This window comes from Sciurus carolinensis, chromosome 14 (assembly GCF_902686445.1).
Source record: "Sciurus carolinensis chromosome 14, mSciCar1.2, whole genome shotgun sequence".
Classification (NCBI taxonomy): Eukaryota; Metazoa; Chordata; class Mammalia; order Rodentia; family Sciuridae; genus Sciurus; species Sciurus carolinensis.
In genome coordinates, this window is record NC_062226.1 from 84,511,688 (window position 1) to 84,530,255 (window position 18,568).

Genomic DNA, 18,568 nt, shown 5'->3' on the forward strand with positions numbered 1-18,568 from the left:
GAAACTTAATTTAGATCATATAGCTGTAATTTGACAGCCAGCTTTCAAACCTAGGTATATCTATCTAAGATATTTGCTTTTCTCATTATACCATCTGATTATTGTGATGTTTGAATTTGGCCAAGTAGAAAGTCAAAGATTTTTAAGATGCTGAAGAGAGAAAAATAGAAAGGATATAGTGGTTATGCCTATTTGTACATTTTAGAGAATTGTAGTAGCAGTATTTAAATGTACTGTATTATCATAATATTTACTTTATTTTCAGGTAACAGAGACATAGTATCTCTTTTATTTAAAAGAAATGAGTGTAACTGGTATTGCTTCAAGAGTTGAAACCTGGCTATTAGCTACATGGCATGTTAAAGTACCTCTAATGTGGCTGGAAGCTTGTATTAACTGGATCCAAGAAGAAAATAATAATGTTACTATGAGTCAGGCACAAATAAACAAACAAGTGTTCGAGCAATGGCTACTTACTGATCTGAGAGATTTGGAATACCCTCTTTTACCTGATGGCATTGTAGAACTTCCAAAAGGAGAATTGAATGGATTTTATGCTCTACAGATTAATTCCTTGGTTGATGTAAGTCAGCCTGCATATTCCCAGATACAGAAGTTGAGAGGAAAGAATACAATGAATGATCTAGTTACAGCTGAAACACAAGTTACCCCCAAACCTTGGGAAGCAAAGTCTTCACGAATGTTGATGCTGCAGCTAACTGATGGAATTGTACAACTACAGGGAATGGAATACCACTCTGTACCTGCTCTTCATAGTGATCTTCCTCCAGGTACAAAAATTTTGATTTATGGAAACATTTCTTTCCGTCTTGGTGTCCTCTTATTGAAACCAGAAAATGTAAAGGTGTTAGGAGGTGAAGTCGATGCTCTTTTAGAAGAATATACGCAAGAAAAAGTACTTGCAAGATTAATTGGGGAACCGGATCCCATTGTTTCAGTCATATCAAATAATTCTAACCAGAGCATTCCCAGAGTTACAGATGTTCTAGATCCTGCATTAGGACCTTCTGATGAGGAACTCTTGGCAAGTCTTGATGAAAATGATGAACTTGCAACAAATAATGACACCTCCTTTGAAAGATGTTTCCACACAGGTAGTTCCTCAAATACTATTCCCATAAGACAATCAGATATTGAGCCAGGATTTGTTTCTCCAAGACCAAAGGAGAAACCACCAGACCAATCTGTGCATTTCACTGATGGGGAATTAGATGACTTTTCATTGGAGGAGGCCTTGCTTTTAGAAGAAACTGTCCAGAAAGAACAAATGGAAGCTAGAGAATTGCAGACATTGACTTTGAACAGAAACAAAGATAAAAGCATAGAGAGATTTTCACATAAACCTAATACTCTGAATGATTTTTCTTTGATTTACAAACAAGAAAATAGTAAATGGAATGGAGAACATTTATCTGAACAAAGGACTCATGAAGATAGGTGTTTTGCTTGTCCATCTGCTAGAGACCAAAACAATAGTGTTTTTTCGGATCATTGTAATGTACCCTTAGCCCGTGATTTTACAAGTAAAGATAAAAATTCAGAGACAGATTATAGAATAAAACAAATCATCAACAGTTCAGATAAATATTCCTTAAATGACAAAATATTAAATAGAGAGCTGGTTAATGATGTATCCAAAAAAACCTCACAAATTTCTAGTGAAAATGGGTTCCATTTACAGACTTGTTCTTTAAGATCATCAGAGAGTAGCTCTGATCTTTCTACTGGCATGGATTTGTATTCTCCACCATTTATCTATTTGTCTGTTCTAATGGCTAACAAACTAAAGGAAGTTACTACAGTGAAAATCAAAGCATTTATTGTAACTTTAACTGGAAATCTCTCAAGTTCTGGTGGCATTTGGAATATTACTGCAAAGGTTTCTGATGGTACTGCATACCTAGATGTAGAGTTTGTAGATGAAATACTTACTAGTTTGATAGGATTTTCAGTACCAGAAATGAAACAGTTAAAAAAGGATCCTCTTAAATACCAAAAGTTCCAAGAAGGTTTGCAGAAATGTCAAAGAGATCTAATAGATTTGTGCTGTCTGATGACTATTTCATTTAATCCTTCCTTGTGTAGAGCAGTGGTACTTGCATTACAAGATGTTAATATGGAACACCTTGAGAACCTAAAGAAGAGGTTGAATAAATAATTTACTAAAATATGTTATATGTTTTTTGTTGTTTTGTTTTTGAGACAATGAGTTGCTGTGACATCCAGGCTCCCCTTAAACTCATGATCCTTACCCTCAGCCCCCTGAGTAGCTGGGATTATAGGCTTGTGCTACTGCACGAAGCTTTAATAGTATTTAAGAGCAATTCAAAACAAGGAAATATGTAGAATTTGTTCACAATTTTATTTTTGAAACTTTCTTTTTTTTTAAAATATTATTTTAGTTGTAGGTGAACACAGTACCCTTCATTTATTTATTTATTTTATGTGGTGCTGAGAATCAAACCCGGTGCCCCACATGTGCTAGGCAAGCTTTCCACCACTGAGCCCCAGCCCCAGCCCCAAAACTTGCTTTTTATAGAAAGAAAAAATGTTTCATAGCTTATTTCAGTTTAGTTTAAAAATATTTAATCATGTTGGTTATATGTGTAGAGTTTTTTAAAAATGAATTTTTATAGTAAAATTCCTTAGATTAAGGAATTTGGTGACCCACTATTAATAAATTTGTTTTTATCTTATTTCATGTAGAATGATTGCTAAGAATTGTGTTGACATTCCTTGATGAGTCATATTATTGAAGTTAATAATTATAAACATAATTTTACTGCTAATATGTTGATACCCAAAATGATTTCTTTGTATTGTTATTCTTAGGGAAAAAAATAAAATTAGTGGATCAGGGTATCAGGCCTTCAGAAGCAAATTAATTAGTTTGCTAATTTTAAATATTTGGCATATTTAAAGTAAACCTTGCTAACTAGATATTTCAGAGATTATATTGAATGATTCAAAGCTTTATTTAAGAATAACTTATTTTAAATACCATTGAAAAATTTCATCATTATTAAGTAGTTCTTTATCAGATTAAAATAGGCATTTTTCATGTTGTTAGATGAATTCGCTATACCTTTAAGTTTTCCTTTAGTTCTACGGTTAAGTGCTGATTGTTCTAAATGGAGGCTGTTTACCATTCTTCCACTTTGCTGTTACAAAGTTATACTTGAGAGGTAAACTTACATAAATTAATCTTTCAAAGTTTTAAATTAAAGTGCCTTGAATTTTAAAACAGTAAATAAATGCTTAAGTAATAAAATGAAGACATTGTGCTTTATTTTAGTGAAAATAGTTTGACAGGAGATATGTGGAGGGTAACTACTTAAAAAATGATAATAGAATAAGAAGATTTAAAAATACTTTCCATTGTTTGAAGGATGATAATCATAGTTCAAAGCATAAGAATACAGATACTGTTGATGTATGCTCTAATAGTAATCTTGCCTATATACTCGTGTATCTCTTTTACAATAAGAGACCTAAATGGGATGGCATTATCTTTTATTTTCTTTTTTCTAAATATTCTGCATCCTGTCTCTATGAATGGTGCTTAAAGACCGTAATTTGACTTTTTACTCCTTTCATTCTGTCTTGCTGTAAAAACAACAGTTCATCCTTCTAATATTGGTTCTTAGTGCTTTGATTTTGTTTGTAGTTTTCTCTCACCTGAATTATTCTACTGGTTTGGTAATTAGTTTTTCTCTTAAACCATTCTCTGTAATATTGCCAGAATGATCTTTTTAAATAAGTTTCTTTTTGTTTGCTTGTCATTTGCCTTTAATATCAGTCTCTTCTCACTCCCTTAATTACAGGGTAAAGTCCAAACTCCTGATCTAGTCTGTAAGGCCTTTTATGATATGACCCCTGAGTTCCTTTTTAGCTACATCATGCCCCAGTACTCTCTCTCTGCCTGCTCTGCAACTATGTTTTAGTTACAGCAAATTATTTGTAGTTCCTCATATATGTACAGGAATATACTCTCACTTTCATATTCATGCTCTTAGTGCCTATACTCCTAGATTCCCCTGTCTCCCCAAATCATATTTCCAACTCAGTTTACGTTTTAAATGCCCATTGTAGTATTTTCATGAATTCCCTTCTCATTTACATGCCCTCCTGTGCATCATTCAGTCTAATATGTATATTGTATTATGCTTATTTGTTGCTTTACTGCTATGCTTTTTTTCACATTTTTATTGGTGTATTGTAGTTATACAGAATGATGGAATTTATTACATATTTGTACATGCATACAATACAGCAATATAATTCGGCCAATAACACTCACAATATAGCAATATAGTTCAGCCAATATCATTCCTCAGCACTTCCCCACTCCCTCCCTGCTTCCCATCCCTTAGTTCCTTTCTTTTCTTTTTTTATATTTTTTAAGTTGTTGATGGACCTTATTTTATTTATTTATACGTGGTGCTGAGAATTGAACCAGTGTCTCACACATGCTAGGCAAGGACTCTACCACTGAGTTACAGCCCCAGCCCCCTTAGTCCCTTTCCTCTACCATCTCCCTTTTTTTTTTTTTTTTTAACTTTTTCATCCTACTTTTATTATGTGTTTAAATATTTTTATTACTTTGTACAATTTACAAACATTTCCATTGACTGTGTACATGTATGTGTGCATGAAATTAACCAATCTCCCTTTGATTTTTGATTTTTTTTAAACTTTATTTAGTTTTGTATGTGGTGCTGAGGATCAAACCCAGTGCCTCATGTGTGCTAGGCAAGCGCTCCACAACTGACCCATAATCTCAGCCTTCCCTTTTTGCTTTTTAGAAGATCATCTCCACCTTTCTTTTTCTTTTTCCTTTCCAGCTTCTGCCTAGACCTTCTGAGTTTGACTAATTTCACTTAATAATGATGATCTCTAGTTCCATCAGTTTTCCTGCAAATGCCATAATTTCATTTTTTCTTCATGACTGAATAGAATTCCATTGTGTCTAAATATGTCACATTTTCTTTATCCGTTAATTTATTGATGAACATCTAGACAGGTTCCACAGTTTGGCTAATGTGAATCGTGCTGCTACGAACATGGATATGCATGTATCACTATAGTAAGATGACTTTAATTCTTCAGGGAGTGGTATAGCTGGGTCATATGGTGGTTCCATGTCTGGTCTTTTGAGGAACCTCCATACTGATTTCTATAGTGGTTGTATTAATTTACAATCTCACCAACAGTGTAAAAGTATTCCTTTTTCTCCACATCCCCTCCAGCATTTTATCATTATTTTTATTCTTGATGACTGCCATTCTGACTGGTATGAGATGAAATCTCAGTGTAGTTTTGATTTGCTGTGCCCTGATTGCTAATATTTTTTTCATATATTTGTTAGCCATTTGTATTCTTTTGAGTTGTGTTTAATTCTTTTGTTCATTTGTTCATGGGTTTATTTGATTTTTTTGGTGTAAAGTTTTTTAAAAATATTTTTTAAATTGTCATGGACCTTTATTTAATTAATTAATTAATTTATATGTGGTGCTGAGAATCGAACTCAGTGCTTCACACATGCTAGGTGAGCGCTCTACCACTGAGCTGCAACCCCAGCCCCTCAGTGTGAAGTTTTTTGAGCTCTTTATATACTCTAGATATTAATCCTCTGTCAGAAGAGTAGCTAGCAAGATTTTCTCCCATTCTGTAGGATCTCTCTTCACATTACTAATTGTTTCTTTTGCTGTGCAGAAACTTTTAAATTTGATGCTGTTCTATTTATTAACTCTTGGCATTGTTTCCTGAGTTTTAGGGGTCCCACTGCTGTTATTTATTTATTTATTTTTTTGCAGGAAAATTCTTGTATGAGGCTATCCTGTGCATTATAGGTGTTTAACAACATTCCTGGCCTGTACCCACTAGATGACAACAGCATTCTTCCACTTTGGACAACCAAAAATCTCTCTAGACATTGCCAAGTATTTCCTGGGGGAAGATGCTTCCACTTAAGAACCATTACTCTGTTGGCCTATAAGCTGCTTGAATTTATGGTTGAGTGATTTGCCTTTAACCCTAGTATGTCATCAAACTAATCTTTATGCCCTTGCTTAATATCTCTTAGTGACTTCTCATCATGCATTTTACTTGTGTGTGTGATTTTTTTTTTTAAACTGGGGATTTAATCCAGGGGCACTTTACCACTGAGCTGTATCTCCAGCCCTTTTTATTTTTTATTTTGAGAGGGTCTCACTAAGTTGTTGAGGACCTCACTAAGTTTCTTAGGTTGACTTCAACCTTGAGATCTTTCTTTCTCAGTCTGAGTTGCTGGGATTATAGGCGTGGACCACCATGCCCATTCCCATCAGGTATTTTAATAGCACAGTATTTAAAGCCGTGAAACTTCAGCTTACATAGCTCTTCAAAGAGCAACCCTCCTAGTGAAAGAATAGGTTGGAAAAATTTACTCCATTATAAAGGCAGACTATGAGAAAACTTGACATGGCCTAGGTTCTGGCAGAATAGGGAAAAAAGTTTTTTAGTTTTCCCTGAGAATTTGTAGCTGTAGGTTTTTGCTTATGTGGGTCTAAAAAGACATGTAAGTTACCTGCATGATAGCCTCTAAACAGAATTTAATGCAAACAAGGGATCCTAAGAGCACATGACAGTAGTCACAGGGAAGCAAAAAGTGGACCTAATCATTTTTTTTTTTCCCTCTTGGGAGTGAATCTGCTTTCAGAGACTTGTTTTTTGTTTGTCTGTTCTTAAGTCCTATCTGTCCATTGGTCCAGCATTGCTTGTGACTGGTTAGGTTAAAGTCTGCCCAAAGTCTGGATTTAGCAAGCACAACATGAAACTCTCAGACATTCTTTTTTTTCCTTAACTTTAAATAAAATTCTTTTTAGTTGTAGATGGACACAATACCTTTATTTAATTAATTTATTTTTATATGGTGCTGAGGATTGTGAAGGCGGCAGAGGATTGAACCAGCACTTTACATGTGCTAAGCAAGTGTCTACCACTGAGCTACGACCCTAGCCCTTTAACTTTTTAAAAAATTTGTCTTAGACATTCTTGGACTTTAATGTTACATGCTTAAGAGCGGGGGTGGGGTGGGGGACTAAATATTTCACTAGAGAACCGGAATTGAAAAATGGAAATTCTGTAAAAATGACATAGTTAAGAATTCAGTGAATGAGTTTAACAACTGAAATACAGCTGAAAAGAAATAGTGAACTAGATTTTGTCAGAAGAAAAAAAAATCACAATAATGTGTTCCAAGACAAAGGGATAAAAAAGAACCAGAAAAGTAAAATATAGTAGATGGGCTAACATTAAACAACTGAAGTCACAGAAATAGAGAATATTTGGAGTTAATACTTAGGAATTTTCTAAAATTTAGGAAAATCAACAAGCTATGGATTTCAGAGTTCCCACAAACCTCAAGCAAAATATTTAATGCAACCATATGTATATACGTATTACTAATACTGTTGAAAACCGAAAAAAAAAAGCAATGAAATAAGAATCAAAGAACCAAAATAAGAATCTTCAAAGGACCAAAAATAGGACAACTGACTTACCAATAGAAACAGAAACAGGAGATAATGCAGTGGCATCTTCAAAATGATAGAATAATTGGAAACCTAGAGTTCTATAAAAAAATAAAACTGCCCTTAATAATAGGGTATATTAGGTAAAATACAGGAAGTTTCACACAGAAATAAGAATTCTTCCTTAACCCTACACAAAAGAAGTCAGAGAAAAATGATTATCAGGTGTTAGCTTATAGATGAAAGAAAGATGAATATGATTTTTAAAAAAGGAATGCCTTTGAGAGTTTTAAAACAACAAACTGTAAAAAACAACAGCATGTAATTTGGAAGGGGCATAAATGGAGCAAAAGTGTTTTAAGTTGCTTAGGTGAGAGGTAAAATTGTGCTTTTGTATTACATTTAAATGTTCAAAATTGTATCTTGTAATATTTAAAAGATTTTTAAGAATACTTTGACAAAAATAGAATAACAAACATGAGGCAAGAAAGAGAAAACAAAAATTGCATAAAGGAAATATAGTTGGTAAGATAGTAAACTTAAATGTGTAAGAAATGGCATGTAATGTAAGAATGCTAAATCCTCTAATAAAAGACAGATGTCAGATAATACAACCCAGTTATGTAGGTGAAAGATGCACAAAAGGCAAAAATACAGAAAGATAAAAAGTAGAATGTTGTAGAAAGTGAACACAAAAAGCTGCTATGGCTATATTAGTATCTAACAGCATTTTAGGCAGAAGACTTACTGATTGTAAAGAGGGACAATCAATAATGATAAAAGGGCAAATTAACTAGGAGGATTTAACATATTTTCTTTTTCTGTACTAGATGATGTACCACTGAGCTACATCTTAGCCCTTAAGGTTTTTTTTTTTTTTTTTTTTTTTTTGAAGTGGTACCACCAAGTTGCCCAATCTGGTCTTGAACTTTCGATCCTCCTGCCTCAGTCTGCCAAGATGCTGGGATTATAGGTGTGTGCTGCCGAGCTGGGCAAAGTTTTAGATTCAGACAATTCAATATGTAGCTTTAAAATTTATCAAAGAACTACAAAGAGAAATAGAGAAATTTGTAGTGATAAAGGAAAATTGCACATTTGATCAAAAAACATTGGCAGGAGCCAGGTGTGGTGGTGGTGCACACTTGTAATCCCAGTGACTCAGGAGGCTGAGGATCACAAATTTGGGGCAACCATAAGCAACACAATTTAGTGAGACTATCAAAAAGTACTAGGAGGACTGGGGCTATAGCTCAGTGGTAGAGTGCTTGCCTACCATGTGTGAGGCACTGGGTTCAATCCTCAGCACCACATAAATAAAGGTATTGTGTCCACTTATAACTAAAAACATTAAAAAAAAAAAATACTAGGAACAGCTCAGTGGTAGAGTGCTCCTGAGTTAAATAACTAATACCACCACCACCAAAAAAGAAAAAGGTTTGTGGGAATATAGAAAAATTAAATTAAACTTGAACTAAATACATATAGTCTTAAATGCTCAACAAATGGATAGCGTTTTTTTCATGTGCTTGTGGAACATTTATAGTAATTGGCAAAAATGCTGTACCATAAAGCAAGTCTAAAGAAGATTCAGAGAATTATATAGAATATATTCTCTGACCATAATTAATCTGTTTTTGTTCCATTATCCCAGATGTGGAACACCTATAAATACTTTATGTGATAATATACTTGTAATATAGTAAATACATATATACTCTTAAGTTATCATTTCTAACTTAATGCATTTGTGTCAGTTTTGTTGAAATATTTGCAGAATTGGAAACTTGGGAATAAATGTTAGAAAATCCTGTGTATTTAGATGACAAAACATACTCCAAAGTTGCCTTGGGTTAAGGAAGAAATAGCAATGAAAACAAGGAAATATTTTAATTACAAAAGTAAGACATCAAAATTTATGGAATGCAACTAAACTTTTCTTAGAGGGAACTTTTTAAAAATTTTTTATTCTAATCTGTTGTACATGACAGAATGCATTTATACATTTTGATAGATCATAAATGGAGTAACTGATTTTTCTGGTAATATATATATATATATTGCAGGATCACATCAGTCATGCAGTCATATATGTACTTGAGATAATATTATCTGTTTCATTCTTAAAGGGAACTTTATCAGAAAAAATAAAGGCTAGTCAAGATGAGCATTTATCTCAGTAAGTTATAAAAATTTCAAATGAAACAAAAGGAGGAAAGAAGTGAACAGCTAAATTTAGTGGAATATAAAGTGAGCATAAAAGGATGAACAAATATGAGTTGCTTCTTTGAGAAGATGAGTTGCTTCTTTGAGAAGATGATAACACCTAGCAAATGTAAAGGCACAAATAAAATCAGAATGAAAAGAGAGACATCAACCATTGTTTTCACATAAATTATTCTGAGAGGATATTGTGTCTCCCTCTCCTCCCTCCTTTCATAGGTATGTGGGATTGAACCCGGGGTGCTCTACCACTGAGCTACATCACCAAGCCATTTTTCTTTTATTTTGTGAGAGTATCAACTAAGTTGTCCACGCTGTCCTCAAACTTGCAATCTGCTTGCCTCAGCTTCCTGAATAGCTTGGATTACAGACTTGTGCCCCCATGCTCAGTTAGTCAATAACTTCTTGATAAATTAGAAAATTTAGATGCAATGTTCAAATACCTGCAAAATTGCACATAAGGAAGCAAAATCTGGATAGTTCAATATTTAAGTAATTGAGTCTAATTTTAACAAGGGTGTTGGGATGATAAATGGGGAGATAATGTTTCTAAAAAGTGCTGGGACAACAGGATGACTACAGACAGAGGAATGAAGTTGAACTCCACACTATATAAAAAGTAACCAAAAGTGGATTAAAGACTTAACTAAGAGCTATAACAATAAAACTTTGTAGAAGAATACATGTAAATCTTTGACCTTGGACAAAGTGATGGTTTCTTAGGATGTACAATGCAAAAACAACCAAAGAAAAAAAATACATAGGTTTCATCAAAGTTTTTAAAATTTGTTCTTCAGATATCACTGTCAAGAAAGTAAAGGTTGGGCTGGGGTTGTGGCTCAGTGGTAGAGCATTTGCCTAGCATGTGTGAGGCACTGGTTTTGATTCTCAGCACCACATATAAATAAATAAAATAAAGATCCATTGACAACTAAAATATATATATATATATATATATATATATATATTAAAAAAATTTTTTAAAGTGAAAGTTGGAGGTATAGTTCAATGGTAAAGCACTTGCCTAGTTTGGTTGATGTCCCTGGGTTTGATTCCCCATGCCCACAAAGAACAACACATTAAAAGAAAGGAAAAAAAAGGACGATCCTAAGAATGGAAGAACATTTGCAAATCATATCTGGTATAGTATACATAATATGTAAAGAATTCTATACCTCAACAATAAAAAGACAAACTCAGTTTAAAAAACTGAGTATTTGAGTAGAAAAACAAGTATTTGAATAATTCTCCAAAAATGGACAATAAATATGAATAACATCATTGGTCAATAGGGAGATGCAAATGAAAACCACAATGAGTTACTATTTTCATAATCACTAGAATGACTGATTGAAAAGGAAGACAATGACAGTTTTTTATGAGGATGTAGAAAACCTGAAACCCTCATACATGTAAAATGGTGCAGACATTTTGGAAAACTGGCAATTCCTCAAAAAGTTAAGCAGTTACCATATGATGCAGTTTCTTAACTTGTTTTCTGTTTCTATAATAAAATGCTTTATTATAGAAGCTGGATACTTCATTTTTTAAATTTCTTTTCAGACATACATGACAGAATGTTTTGGCATTTTATATATATGGAGTATAACTTGGGGTTCCATTCTTGTGTTTGTACATGATGTGGAGTTACACTAGTCATGTATTCATATATGAGCATAGGCAAGTTATGTCCAATTCTTTCTACTGTCGTTCCTATTTCTATCCCCCTTCCTTTCCCTTGATTCTCCTTTGTTTAATTCAGTGAACTTCTGTTCTTCTCCTCCCTACCCTCTTGTGGGTTAGCATCTACATGTCAGAGAGAACATTTGGCTTATGGTTTTGGGGGATTGGCTTATTTCACTTAGTACGATATTCTCCAGTTCTATCCATTTACCAGCAAATGCCATAATTTCATTCTTTATGGCTGAATAATATTTCATTTTGTATATATACCACATTTTCTTTATCCTTTCATCCATTGAAAGGCACCTAGGTTGGTTCCATAGCTTGGCTGTTGTGAATTGACCTGCTATAAACCTTGATATGGCTGTTTCTCTGTAGTATGCTGATTTTAAGTCCTTTGGATATAAACCAAGGAGTGGGATAACTGGGTCATATGGTGTTTCCATTCCAAGTTTTCTAAGGAAACTCCATACTATCTTCCAGAGTGGTGGCACCAATTTGCAGTCCCACCAGCAATGTATGAGTGGACATTTTCCCCCACATCCTCATCAACATTTGTTGTTACTTGTATTCTTGATTATTGCCATTCTGACTAGAGTTAGATGGAATCTCAGTATAGTTTTAATTTGCATTTCTCTAATTGTTAGTGATATTGAACATTTTTTCATATATTTTTTGACCCTCCTTTTGTGGACTGCCTTTTCATTTCCTTTGCCCATTTATTGATTGGGTTATTTTTTTTTTTTTTTTTTTTTTGGTGTTAAGTTTTTTGAGATCTTTGTATATCCTGGAGATTCATTAATGCTCTGAGGTGCAGGTGGTAAAGATTTTCTTCCATTCTGTAACCTCTCTGGTCATGTTCTTGATTATTTCCTTTGCTGCAAAGAAGCTTTTTAATTTGATACCATCCCATTTATTGATTCTTGATTTTACTTCTTGCACTTTAGGAGTCTTGTTGAGGAATTTGGTTTCTAAGCTGACATGACGGAGAGTTGGGCCTTTTTCTCCTAGTTGGCACAGCGTCTCTAGTCTAATGCCTAAGTCCTTGATCCACGTTGAGTTGAATTTGAGTTTTGTACAGGGTGAGAGATAGGGGTCTAATTTCATTTTGTTACACATGGATTTCCAATTTTCCCAGCACCATTAGTTGAAGAGGCTATCTTTTCTCCACTATATCTTTTTTTTTTTTTTTTTTGGCGGTACTGGGGATCGAACTCAGGGCCTTGTACTTGCGAGGCAAACACTCTACCAGCTGAGCTATCTCCCCAGCCCTCCAATATATCTTTATTGCGCCTCTGTCTAGTATGAGATAACTATTTATTTGGGTAAGTCTCTGTCTTCTATTCTGTTTCATCGTTCTTCATTGTTTTTGTTCCAGTAACATGCTGTATTTGTTATTACAGCTCTGTAGTATAATTTAAGGTCTGGTATTGTGAAGCCTCCTGAAGCTGGGTACTATAAAGAAGAGGTTTATTTACTGCATATATTTGGGGACTGAAAGTCCAAGATCAGCTGGTTCTATCTGTTTGGCATCTAGTGAAGGTCTCATGACAGATGACATCACAAATGATGGGAGTACGTTGGAAGAGTTCACATGGCAATACAGGAAGCTCAAGATATTCAGGTCAGGCTTTCCCTTTTAGAACAACTTAGTGCAGGCCATATAGCCCATCTCTTAGAACAACTTGCCCTTGTGGAAAGTGACCAGTGTTCCACAAAAACTTCATTAATCCCTTTCAAGGGCAGTACCTCTAATGACCCAGTTACTCGCTACTAGGCCTCATCTCTTAAAGGTTCCACAACTCTCAACGCTGCCACATTGGGGACCAATCTTTCAGCATGTGAACCTTTGCAGGAAAGTGGAATATATTTCTCAAACCATAGCACCCAAAGATTATATTCTTACTCAAGAGACTTGAAAGCTCAAAACACTTGTACATGAATATTCATCAAAGCTTTATTCATAGTAGCAAAAAACCAAACAACCTAAATACTCACCAATTGATATGGATACACAAAATGTGAAGAATACAAAAAATAGAATAATATTTAGCCATCAAAAGAAATACTAACACATGCTATATGAATGAATTTTTAAAACATTCCAAATGAAAGAAGCAACACAAAAGACATTGTATTATTAAAATTACATGAAGTATCTATAATAAATCCATAAAAGATAATAGTTAATAATAGTTAAATCCATAAAAGATTGGTGGCTGGCAGGGACTAAGAAGCAGGTGGGAAGAAGGTAAATGGTGAATGACTAATGGATTTGAATATGGAGTTCATTTTGGGATGATTTAAATGTTTTACCATACACGACCACCTACATTGAACCCAAGGGTGCTCTACCACTGAGCCATACATCTAGCGCTTTTAAATTTTAAGACAGACTCTCACGACATTTCCCAGACTGGGCCTGAACTGCCTCAACTCCTGAGTAACTGGGATTACAGGTGTGTGCCACCACATGCAGCTGACTTAAATGTTCTCAAATTAGATAGTGGTGATGGTTGTAAAACTTGAATATACTAAAAGCCATAAAATTGAACACTTTAATGGAGTTTTTTTTAGTGGTATATGAAATATATTTAAATTTTAAAAAGTTATGAACTCTATCCAGACATGATTGCACATGCCTGTAATTGCAACAACTAGGGAGGGTGAGACAGGAGTATGACAAGTTTGAGGCAAGGCTTGACAACTTAGCAAGATCCTGCCTCAAAATAAAATAAAAAGGGTTGGGGATGTAACTCAGTGATAAAGCATCCCTGGGCTCAATCCCAGCTATTACCAAAAAATAAATTAAAAATAAATGAAATCCTATTATTTTAAAGTTGGCCCCAAATTCTAGGCATCAGTGACATCCTCACTGCATTTTCCCAAAATATTAATAACACCACTCTACATAAACTCTTCCAAAAACTAGACAATGAGGAAACATTTCCCACTTCTTTTCACAAAGCTGTCAACTTTGATACCAAAATATGCATCGGATATTAAGAAAAAATTTTCAGACCAATCATTTTCTGAATACAGATTTAAATATAAGTATAATATTAGCAAATTAAATCTAAAATTAACAGTAACATTTTTTGTAGTATAAAAAGAATATGACAAAAAGCAATGCATTTCACTATTAAAAGTTTCAAAGAAAAATAAGTTCATTTCAATAAATACAAAAAGAGCATTTGATAAAATTTATTCATAATAAATTCAACAAACTAGTTCTAAGAGGAAAATTTCTTTACTAGAAATCTATAAAAAAAATTCTACAGTAAACATGCTTAGGACTAGGATGTCTACTGCTTTTACAATTTATAGTCAACATTATTATGGAAGTCATAGCCAGAGTAGTAAAAAAAAGGAAGAAATAAACCTCATTATTTGCTAAAGACATAGTTGTGTATGTAGAAAATCCAAAATCTATAAATTATTAGAATTAGTAGGTGAATTTACTAAGGTTATATCTAGGACAGATTAAAAACAGTTATGTTTTTATATACCAGCAACAAATATAAAATGAAAAGAGCAATTACCATTTATAATAGCATTAAAAAAGTCAGATACTTTGATATAAATGCAATGAAATATGCAAGACTTCTGGAAGACTAAAAACTAGGAAACATTGAAAAATGTTAAAGATCCATGTAAATTAGTATATTGATTAGAATATTCAATACTATAAAGATATCAGTTCTCTAAATTGATCTATGGATTCAGTGCAACATAATCAAACTCAGCACAACATTTTACTGTAAATCAAGCTGATTCTAAAATTTACATGAAAATGGAGCTGGAGTTATAACTCAGTGGAAGATCACTTGCCTAGCATGTGTGAAGGACTGAGTTCGATCCTCAGCACCACATATAAATGAATATAACAAAGATCCATCGGCAACTAAAAAATATTTAAAAAAAATAAAATTTACAAAAATGGAAACATCTGCAAGTAATTTATCAGTTATTTCCTACAAACAGGTATAATCTGCTACATAATTGCAATAGCACCATCAAAATTATGAAACGTAATTTTTGCTTTACTACCATTAAATTCTCAGACTTCATTCCAGTTTTGCCAAATGTCTGTCCTTGAAAGAATATATGTGTATATGTGTGTACATACGTATTTATACACACACACACACAACACACATATATACAGATGTGTGTGTATATGTATACACACATTTTTTAAAAATAGCAAACAGAGCCTTCCCTAGTCAAATCTCAGGTGAGGTGAAGCCTTGGTCAATACCTTGTCTGCAGTCTTATGACCCTAAGCATAGGACCCAGGTAATCTACTTAATTTCTCACCCATGGAAATTATAAAATAATAAATGTTATTTTAAGTCACCAAATATATGTGAATTTGATATACAGCAGTAGAAAACTAATACTTTCATTTCACTAACTGATTTCACTTTAGGCAATTGCTTGTTGTTTTGATCCCACCTGTCCCAGTATGTTGGCAGCTTCCTGCTATTGCTCATCTCTAGGTTGCCCCACCATTCTGTCTTAGGCTTTTCAATGGTTTCAACCATTTGTAACTACTTCTCCATATTACATTCTTTCTATTGAACTACCTGTCATAAGACTTGATTTTTCGAGTACAGGAAATCAACTTGTTTTGACACATATTAAGAATATCTATGTGGTTTGATAATAGACAGTGTTCTTTCAGTATTACTTTTAGAACATATCCAATAAATTTACATCTCTCCATCAACACTGGAACCATTCTAGCCCAAAGCCACCATTATCTCTTGATCAAGGATGTTAAGGTAATGAAGTTGTAATGAATTTTCCATTTCCCTTTTTATTTCTTGCCAGTCTCTTCATTATCAGTCAGCATGATGATACAAAGTAGTATGAAAGTAGTACTAGGGGAAACAGACCTGGAATTTTAAATGTTCTATAATGATATGCTTCTTTATTTAATAACAGAGTGGTTGGTATAGACCTGTCCTTATATAATTATATATAATGGATTTAATTTATAATATATATTGGATTAAAATATTCTTTGGCTGGGCATGGTGATGCATGCCTGTAATCCCAGTGACTCAGGAGACTAAACTAAGATTGCAAGTTTGAGGTCATCTTTAGCAAATGAGAACCTGTCTCAAAAAATAAAAAGGGATGGGAATATGGGATGGGGGTGTAGCTCAGTGGTTGAGCAACCCTGAATTCAATCCCCAGTACAGAAAAAAAAAAAAAAAAAAAAATCCTTGTCTTTGGTGCCTACTACTTCATTTACCTAGTGAGTATGAACTATAAGACCAATTCATTTAAAAGATTTGACTTCAGTTAAGAGAAGAAACAAATAGAATACAGACTGAACTGTATCCAAAAGAAGTAAAAGTACTAATTAGACCAACTTGTGATTCTATTCCCCAATGTTTCTTACCTTGTTACTTTTTTTAAAATATTTTTTTAATTGTAGATGAACACAATGCCTTTATTTTATTTATTTTTATGTGGTGCCAAAGATCAAACCTAGTGCTTCACACATTCTAAGCTTTACCACTGAGCTACAACCCAGCCTCTTACCTCATTATTTTCAATTTGCTCTTTTGGGAGCTTATTTTGTTACAAGTTTGTTGTAGATATGAATCTTATTTTACAAATAGATACAAGAAACTATATTTCTTTATTATTCCTGAGAAAGGATAATATTCAAAAAAGATAAAGTGGCTGTCATATAACAGATACAATACTGAACGTGTTAATATATTATTTTACCCCAGCAATGTAGGAAATAGGCAGATATAACTGCTTCAAAGGAAATGTCAAAAAAGCACAAATTTATTTGTAGTAAGCTATGTTGAAATTAGTGTACAAATGGAGACAAAACTGTTCTTTCCACAGTGGTGAAGGGAAATAAGCTGAACTTCTAACAGTACATGATTTGCCTGTTTCTAGACAAGAATTGTTTGCATTGCTATTACCTACAACTTTCAGATATCTATAATTCGCAGGGAAAGTATTTGATAAAATTCATCTATTTATAAAATAGCTACATAAACTAGTTATAAGGGGAAAGTTTCTTGTTTGTTTTTCAGTGGTACTGGGGATTTAAACCCAGGGTCTCTTTATCACTGAGCTACGTCTCCAGATCTCTTTTTATTTTATTTTTACACAGTCTCACTAAATTGCTGAGACTGGCCTTGAACTTGTGATCCTCCTGCCTCAGTGTCTGGAGTTGCTAGGATTAACAGGTATGCACCACTGCATTTGGTGGAAAAAATTTTTTTTCCTTAATAGAGACCTACAAAAAAATCCTATAGTAAACATCATACTTAGGACAAGGATGTCTGCTATTTTATACTTTTAAATAACTCACATAGTCTTTTTATTCATATTTTGCATTCAACAGTTTATGCTAATTAGGTGACTTATTAGTTTATGCTAATAAGGTAATAAGGTGACTCAGCATGGGACCCCCACCATGGCCTCAAAATGAATCTGGACCAACTGATTAGACAGTTGAAACTTTTAGCCCCTTCCACTGTTCTCCAGGAAGGGGAGGAAGGCTGGAGATTAAACTGTTAAAAAAATGATTAAAAATTTGGACAATGAGATTTGATGAACTATAACCAAAATGTCATTTACATGTTTTCCATTTTTTTTTGGTGGTGCTGGGTATTGAACCCAGGACTCACATGTGCCAGGCAAGTGCTTTAGCACTGATACACGCCCCCAGTCCTTTTCCCCATTCTTAGTGATTAACTTACATCCATCTTTCTAAAACTGTTTGCGAAGATGCCCCAAGTATATTTTATAAACTACTGCAACCATTACCACAATCTAATTTTTGGAAAATGTTCATCACTCTGGAAATGAATAAAAACCTCTTATATTCTAAGCATGTGCTCTACCACTGAGCTATATCTGTAGAATTCTATATTTTCCTATGTTGTTTTCTGTTTATCTTAATCAATTGATAAATGTTTATTAATTTTCTTTCATAGACAAACTTTTGTTTTTATTCGATTTGATTTTTTATTGATCAGCTTTGCTATATATTTGTTTTCTACTTCCTTACCTTTTTAAAGTTTCTACTTATCTATATTTATTTATTTTTCAATACTGGGGATTGAACCCAAGGGTGCTTTTCTACTGAG

At 33.5% G+C, this 18,568-nt stretch overlaps 1 protein-coding gene across 11 annotated transcripts in view; it reads left to right on the plus strand.

The window, feature by feature from the left end:
• Positions 1 to 18,568, plus strand: part of Rmi1 (RecQ mediated genome instability 1) — a 167,533-nt gene that overhangs the window by 20,880 nt on the left and 128,085 nt on the right. For 9 of the 11 annotated variants that reach the window (XM_047524088.1, XM_047524087.1, XM_047524094.1 and 6 more), the window contains one exon: positions 266 to 2,490. The exons of the other annotated variants lie outside the window; for them this stretch is intronic. In XM_047524088.1, the coding sequence (XP_047380044.1) occupies positions 302 to 2,179 (1,878 nt within the window). In that variant the 5' untranslated portion in view covers positions 266 to 301 and the 3' untranslated portion in view covers positions 2,180 to 2,490. Of the gene's footprint in view, positions 1 to 265; positions 2,491 to 18,568 lie in introns of those variants that run through there. 11 annotated transcript variants of the gene reach the window in all.